At 34.5% G+C, this 8368-nt stretch overlaps 2 protein-coding genes across 3 annotated transcripts; both read left to right on the forward strand.

Annotated features, from left to right (window-relative positions):
• LOC104736012 (nudix hydrolase 20, chloroplastic-like) lies at window positions 1883-4275 on the forward strand. Of its 2 annotated transcripts, none has more exons than XM_010455921.2 (9): window positions 1883-2330; window positions 2451-2515; window positions 2682-2874; window positions 2951-3031; window positions 3209-3334; window positions 3432-3511; window positions 3601-3716; window positions 3801-3921; window positions 4026-4275. In XM_010455921.2, exons 1-9 carry the CDS (start codon window positions 2046-2048, stop codon window positions 4093-4095), a joined length of 1137 nt encoding a protein of 378 aa, XP_010454223.1. In that variant the 5' UTR covers window positions 1883-2045; the 3' UTR covers window positions 4096-4275. The 2 variants fall into 2 exon arrangements, with proteins under 2 accessions (XP_010454223.1, XP_010454224.1); XM_010455922.2 differs by having other exon boundaries at window positions 2451-2455.
• Window positions 4472-6329, forward strand: LOC104736013. Its single transcript, XM_010455923.1, has 3 exons — window positions 4472-4564; window positions 4842-5072; window positions 6092-6329. Exons 1-3 carry the CDS (start codon window positions 4550-4552, stop codon window positions 6140-6142), a joined length of 297 nt encoding a protein of 98 aa, XP_010454225.1. The 5' UTR covers window positions 4472-4549; the 3' UTR covers window positions 6143-6329.

The raw sequence follows: 8368 nt of genomic DNA on the forward strand, positions 1-8368 counted from the left end.
TTTTTTTTTTTTTTCACTCTAATGTGAAAATCAGCGGATGACCCAATTTGCCTAAAGACAATCACACGGGTCACACAAGACTCACCACCACTCTCTTCTTTTTTTCGTCTGAATGATTCACACCACAGGTCCACAGTGGAGTTATATTTTTCTAAATTACTTTCTCAATCTGCCTCACTTCAATTACTTTCTCAAATTATTATTATTATTTTTTTATTTCTACCTTATACTATTGAGTATTGAACATGAACATGTGTTATAAAACAAACAAAAAACATTGTTTCATGTTTGACTTTTGTGTGTGTTGTCGCATTTCTACGGGTTTAATTAAACAAACGATTAATCTTTTTCTAAGCAAACGATTAATTTTCACACGGTACAAACCTTATAACTTGCAAATCTCTAATCTCTTAAGAATCTTTTTTTTATTGGCTCTAACATCATATATTCATTAACCAAAAACACATCCTAAATCCACAACAGATCCTTGTGTAAAGACATTTCTATGTTGTTTTTTTCAATTAATCTTTTAAAATTATGTTAGTTAGTATTCCTAGTATTTTATTAAGGGAAACTAATAATGGAATCAATGAAATAAACTCTGTTTGAATATTTTAGTATGTTCTTTTGGTAGTAGCGAATTTTTTACTTGGTATGATGACCACGTGATCTCGTTGGCACAAGTCATGTTGCTGACAATTACGTTTTAGATCAATATCACAACAACTCTTCTATAACTAAAATTTATTTCTTGTAGCTTTTTGTTGTGACGACAATGAACCAAAAAACTGAAAACCTTATGTAAATTATAGAACCGGTCAACTATATGCAGTAAAAAAAACTATTGAATTAGTCAACCATATAAATTCCACGTTTCTTAAACTGTTTTTTTGGAAAAAAATATCATTTAATACATAAACTTTTAAATTTATACCAAAAAATCATGAATTTGGTAGGAAGTCATTTAATACATTAAATCTATAGACTAGCCATTTAAAACACTAAATATAGTTGATCAAGCCAAAATACACATGTTGTTAAATGAGATAATTGAGAAACTAACGACTGTTATTTTGCCGTTTAAAGGCATGTTGTTTTTGGCTTCATCAATGGCTGGTCAACAAAACTTGATGTATTAAATAGTCTTCCACAAAATTCGTGGTTTTTTGGTTAAATTTAAAAGTTGATGTATTAAAGTATAATAATTGTTATATTTTTAATTTGACTTTTTGAAGAGTATTGGATGAATTTGATTTTGGATGTTCAATTAAGTCATTCAATAATTAGTCATTATTAGTTGAATAATAATAAAAAATTATATTACTCACTAGATAAAATGCAATTAAATATATCAACTTTTAAATTTAGGCCAAAAAACCATGAAATCTGTAGGAAGTTTTAATACATCAAGTTTTGTTGACTAGTCGTTTAAAACATCAAATATAGTTGATGAAGCAAAAAACAACATGCTATTAAACGGCAAAGTAACGGTCGTTAGTTGTTAAGTTATCTCATTTAACAACATGTGTATTTTGGCTTGGTCAATGATATTTGGTGTTTTAAATTGTTAGTCAACAAAACTTATGTATAGCCTTCCATAAAGTTTATGTTTTTTTACCTAAATTTAAAAGTTGATGTATTAAATGGCATTTTCCCATTATTTGTTTTGTAAACTTTCATATTAAAAAAAAAAAATAGATAATAACAGTAGATAATAGTAATACTGGACTAGTAATAGTACCAATTTTACTACCGCAGCATTAAAAATAAAATATTCTACCAAAAAAAAAAAAAAAGTAAAAAAAAAATAATAATCATCAAAGTAAACCATATATAAACAAGGGAATTTTGTTGATTCTATAAACAAGACCAGAGTCACACGGGTCACACGGGTCACACGAGACCAGTGAAACCAAACTTCTCACATTGGCAATGTAAAAAGTACCGACCTGGTGACTAACTCATTCGTATCTAATTATAACAACACTGGCATCCCTCTAACTAGACACAGCATTGAACATCTGTGTCTCAATCTCCATCGGAAAATGGCATCTGGGGTTTGCTCGCTTGGTCTTACTCTCACTTCCTTACTCTCATCCCACGCGCTAGCACGCCACGTTGTACTAGCCACTCTACGGTGGCGTTCGATTTCTATTTCTATGTCTCCTCCGCTGCGTATTTCCCGCGCTTTATCATCAGCTCCGATAAGCTCATCATCCTTCACGTGGGACGACGTAATCGAGACCGGTCGGGCGGAGTATACTACGCCTCAATACTCATCCGATCTCACCGGGTTTCTTCAGAAGGTCGATCGCTGCAATCGTGGATCCGTAAGTCCCACTGATTGATTCTTGTGGATTTAAGTGTTTTGTAGTGAATTATAAAGCTAAAACAGAACCAAAAATTGTTAGCTTTATAAAGTTTCAATTTTTATTTTTTTTTGTTTTCAGGAAAGGTTAGCTGAGTTCATTCCATTTGTTATAGAGGAACAACTCGTTGGTTATATTCATAAAGGGTACCTATACATTCTATTTCTTGCTCAACCTATAAGCTATTGTCTCTGCCTGCTTCTGTGATCCTCATCAACTTGAGGTTTTTAAAAATTGGAACTTTTCTATAAGTTTTGGTTGGCAGAATCTTGAATGCTCTCAAATGGCTTGTTCTCTCTGTACATTAAACAGATTTTTTACCGAGCACTTGAGGGAGTTTCATGATATCTTTACATTTGCACAAAATGGTTCTTGCCGTGACCGTGTTGGTGACTATGTAACGCTTAATCCCATGTTTCAAAAGCCTGAAGATAGAACTAGAGCAGTTGCAGATGTTATCAAAATCTTGGCTGACAAAGTAATCATTCCAGGAATACGAAATGAGGTTTGGGGTCAATGTTTGATTTCATAAGTTCTGGTTTTCTTTCATTTTGGTTGATATTTTATTTCCTTCTCACCAGCTGTATCCTGTGAAATCATCGTTTAATGCCCCTGTTCTTTTTTCGCTGGAGCGTGCTGCTGCTCCTTATTTTGGATTGAAGGTAAAAACCATACTGCACCGAACTGTTTCAGCTTGTAGCCATGAATACATGTGTACCTTGTTCTTTTCTAGATTGTGTTTTGCATTCCTTACGCGAGTGATGCTATAAACTCTGCTGCTCTATACGTGTTTTATTGACTAAAAAATCTTCACATGGCTCTCTTGTTATCTGGTATAGGGTTACGGAGTTCATATGAATGGATATGTAGAAAGAGATGGACAAAAATCTCTATGGATAGGTAAGAGAAGTCTGGCGAAATCCACTTATCCAGGAATGCTTGATCACCTAGTTGCTGGAGGATTGGTAAGATTTTCTCCTAGTCTTATACTTTATCTGTTGATGAAAGAAAGCATTCATCATGGTGCACATTTTGTTTCATCATCCGCTGGGAACCTTATAGCCTCACGGGATCAGCTGCGGGGAGAATGTAGTAAAGGAATGCGAAGAGGAAGCTGGAATTTCCAAAGTCATTGCTGATAAGTAAGAATATTCTCCTCAGTTTATGACAAAGTAGTGTGTAATTATCTCTCGATGTTGTCCAACCTCTTGCATTCTATGTTTTATGAAAGGGCAATAGCAGTTGGTGCTGTTTCCTACATGGATATCGATCAGTACTGTTTCAAACGTGATGTGCTGTTTTGTTATGATTTGGAACTCCCTGAAGATTTTGTTCCCCAAAATCAAGGTTAGGAAATCACTAGTAACGCATGAATTGCTCTGAGCGGTATGCTCTTTCATAGCATTGTGGTCTAATTAAATTACATTGCAGATGGAGAAGTTGAGAGCTTCAAGTTGATTCCAGTAGCACAAGTTGCTAATGTGATTCGGGAGACTAGTTTTTTTAAGGCGAACTGTTCCCTTGTTATTATTGACTTCTTGTTTCGGCACGGGTACTAACTCCTTATGACCCCCGGGATTTTAGTGCTCTCACCCCGGATAGTAACATCCTTATGACCCCTTGACAAAATATTCTGTTCCATTTTTGTCTATGCAGGTTCATCAGACCAGAACAATCGGGTTACTTGGATCTTTACCGACGCCTGAGGAATGGAGATTGCTCATAATTAAGGATGCTACTATCTGATGTTTTACTTAAGTAGAAGCTCAATCTGGCTATGTAATAGGTTCTTGCGTGTAAATAGATGCATTCATGATAATAGTATGATGAAATACACTACAAAGAACATGCAAAGTTGTAAACCTCAACAACTTAATTTCTACTCATGGTTAGATGTCTTCATGAATCATGACCTAACAGCCTTTTCCAGAAGGACGCATGCAAGCAAATTAAGTTAGTATTAATAAACCCCCCGGATGCTAAGGAACACCATTGCTTGAGATCCCCCAAATTTAGAAACAATCTAAATCTGCTCCTATACAATCGTGAATCCCAACCGTTTTACGTATAAAGGAAAAAAAAAAAATGGGGGTTTTCGAAGTGAAATCGTCCTCCCTCATCATGAACGTATTCATCAATGTTTAAGAACCTCTTTCTTCTAAACCAAGCAATATCTATTTATGGATAAGAGGGAGGCATGCTCTCTAATTGTTTTCTCTCTTCATCTTGTTTCTTTTTCTTCTATCCTAATATTTTGAAATCATTGATCTTTATGATGTCTTCATGAGTTACCATCGAGATATGTATGTTGAGCTTTCATCGGTTAATGCGCGTTTTATATAGAATGGGGAAAATAAACCGATGAAATCTCAACATGTTTTTTTTTTGTGTGTTTTTTTATAGATGTTTGTTTCCCTGAGAAAACTATGTATATGTTTATATATCTAACAAGCTTGATAATGGCTGGTACAGAATGCTGGATGGACTCCAGTTCCACAGTTCGGAGGATGGGACCAAAACGGACCAAATGACGAAACAAACTACTCGGTTGTATTCTCCAAAGCTCGCGCTAACAGGAAGCAGAACAAAGCTGGTTTGAGACATTCTAGTTTGGGAAGCCAACAAGAACTCATGGCAAGTGCTCGTCGCAACCACCAGAAACTTCACCATCGCCACGAAACTCAAGACGATGACCCTGTCATGGTAGTTCCCATCTCTCTCTTTCTCTCTCTCTCTCTCTCTCTCTCTCTCTCTCTCTCCACTTACTCTTCTATGGTTTTTTTGGTTCATATACCCCTTGTGATGATCCCTTTCCCCTTAGTCAACGCGCATGGATCATCACAAGGTGGTATAACAATTCATGAAATGATTTCTGTTTGCCTTGTTGGTTTGTTTTGTGTTTCTGCATGCGTACGTCCATTCAAAAATTTGTTCCATTTCTTTCTCAACCCATAGACATGACCCTGGTATATATAACTTAATTATGAGTTGCAACTCCATCTCCTTGGGAAGGATTATTCATATTACTTCTCTACAACATAATCACTGTCAATAGAAGAACTATACAGCGCAGTCTATATATTCTGAGTTGAATTGCATCTCTCTGTATAGGATCGTTTTTATGGTCAGTGTTATACAATTATATTGTTTTACTATATTCTCAAAATATGAATTATAATAAAGTAAACATAGNAAAAAAAAAAAAAAAAAAAAAAAAACGAGAACCGCAGTTTCACTTTATTTTGCTAAGGTTTCTGAAATATTCGGCGGCATTCACATACTATTTAGTTAACATATCAATCTATTTTCATTGGTGTTGTGAATTCAAATCACTAGATCTTCATTATTTTGCATGTGTAGTGAGAGTCACCATGAGTTTGTTTTGCATGGAGCCTCCAACTCATATAGGGGCAGCTATGAATGGAGTGTATGTGATTTTAGTTCATAGCTACTATTTTCAAGCAAAGATGAAAACCTCACTTCTAGTTTGTAGAGCACCCGAAATCACCTTGCTAGATGAAGCATAATGATCTCATCTATTACCTATTCTCAATTGATCCATCTTCGTAGATGGAACATATATTTATATTTATATATCTATATAGGAAATGTACTAATTAATTAGAGGTAGCATATTGTCGCACTGTCATAAGATTATATATGTATATATACATGTGTAGAGTATTAGTCTCTCTTACCTTACTGATTTACTTACCATGCAGAAGAAGAAGAGGATCTTGACCTACATTAATTGTTGTATCAGGCCAAACTAGGCCCTTGTTCCAAAAACTCGCAATCTATATGTCCTCGATGACATAGCAAAAATACGTCGCAGCGTGTAATGAATGAGTGTAACATTTCTGTAATCTTCTTCATCAAAAGGAAAAAAAAAAAAAAAGGAGACGACGTACGTTTCTGTAATATATGTGCATCATCTGTTAATATACTCCACTCCTGGTACATTCTGACTTAATTCTGCCTACATTATTATGATAAGAGAGCAATTTAACATGAATCACATTTCCCTCAAATCAAAATTATATATATTGTAATCCAGAGTAGATTCGTTCCGTCTTGATTTATTGTTAAATGCACCCTAGCTAAAAAAGCCTAAAACCAAATACGTGGACAAGTTCTTAACAATTGTAGAATAAATTAAAAATGAATAAAGAACTTGCATTACACAAAAAAAGATCCGGTAAAGTTAACCAACTGTAAGCGGAAAATTACATAAAACAAACACAAGTATCGTAATTACATAAAACAAACAAACATATCTAGTCGTAGATTTTTATTTTATTCACAAACATGGATCTTGGAGACGAAATGGCTCTACGCACTACAACAAATTTGTCCATTCTTAACGTTCGATAAATGTTATTATATGTGATACACAACGTTTTTGTAAACGCTGTCTGTACCCATGCTATAATAGACCCCAATACAATATCGTTTTTTACTCCTGCTATTATATCGTTATATATAATAGCATAATGTCGGCGTTATAAATGTTTTAAATATAGTGTCTATAAATGTTCTTAAAAATTATTAAATAACATTATTGCACTGCTATTATAATTTATATTGTTGCAATATTTTATTGCTGTTATATTTAATATAATGTCTTAATATTTGTGCTATGATTTAGTATTTTTTGATAAAATTAAAATCCATTATGCTATATTACTTGTTCATATTAGAGCTATTATATGGTTACATTTTAAAAGTGGAACCTGTTTTATATGAAAATATATATAATATAAAACATCCAACAGATATACTTTAATCCAAAAATTACATATGTCTCAACGTACATAAGTTTCAATATCATAAGTTCCCATAAGATAAATTTCATAAGTCTCAATACCATAAGTTCCCATAAGATAAATTTCATAAGTCTCAATACCATAAGTTCCCATAAGCTAAACAACACAAGTCTAAATAGCATAAGTTCTCATAATCTTGACAAAGGTACTTCAGTTTCAAACCATTACCACTTTGTCCTTTGGCCATGCGAGTGTTGTACCAATTGCATCTTCCATACACTCGATAGCAGAAGTACGCCTCCAAACAGCGGCATCATTAACCTTCACCACATATACCCAAACGCGTACTGCATTAGGTCCCAATGGAGCACAATGGACAACTTGGTCTGGATTGTTTGAAGACCAACGTCCTTCAGCAACGACCCGATTCTTCCCGGTAATATCCAACAATTTGCACTTCTGATTTTCCTTGCTAACTGACTCTTTCTTTTTACGCTGACAATATAACAACATATTATCAGCAACAACAACAATACTAAACATCAATAACATAAATAACACTTAAAGGAGTGAAGTACATTACCGGTGATCTCCGAACAAGTGAGTCTATAACATTTTTAGCTTTCTTGACAGGGGCTGAAGGAGTTGCTTCAGATATCTGATTATGAGATGAGACTGTTTGCATTATAGGAGTTGGAATCTGAGACTGAGACAGTGGAGATTCATCTATGGTTGTTTCAAACACAACTCTACTTGCAGGCCATGCTACGAAAGTCTTCAAACAGTCCTCAATGATACTAATTTCTGTTTTAGGTCTCCATAGAAATGTCTCAGGTTTCAAGACCACATCCACAAATACCTTTACTGCATTAGGTCCGATTGGAAGTCCATTAACCAATGCATCTGGTTCTTTTGACTGCCAACGCTCTTCAGCAACAGCCACTTCTTCATTTCCCCTCCAATTTAGTAGTATACACTTGTTTGCAGAAGCTGTATTTGGACTCTGAAACATGTGAAAATATATGTTCTTGATTATCAAAATACCCAGTTATATACATATATGTTATTTTTACCTTTGGCGCATTGTCTTCGTGGAGAATACAATTGTCATCTGGCCAGACCAGCATTTCTCCAACAGCTTGTTCCATATTCAGGATGTTAGTTGTAGGTCTCCATAGGAATGCATCTGGTTTGATTGCATTTTCTACCAATACTTTATAGGAGTTAGGCCCT

Source organism: Camelina sativa, chromosome 13, assembly GCF_000633955.1.
Source record: "Camelina sativa cultivar DH55 chromosome 13, Cs, whole genome shotgun sequence".
Classification (NCBI taxonomy): Eukaryota; Viridiplantae; Streptophyta; class Magnoliopsida; order Brassicales; family Brassicaceae; genus Camelina; species Camelina sativa.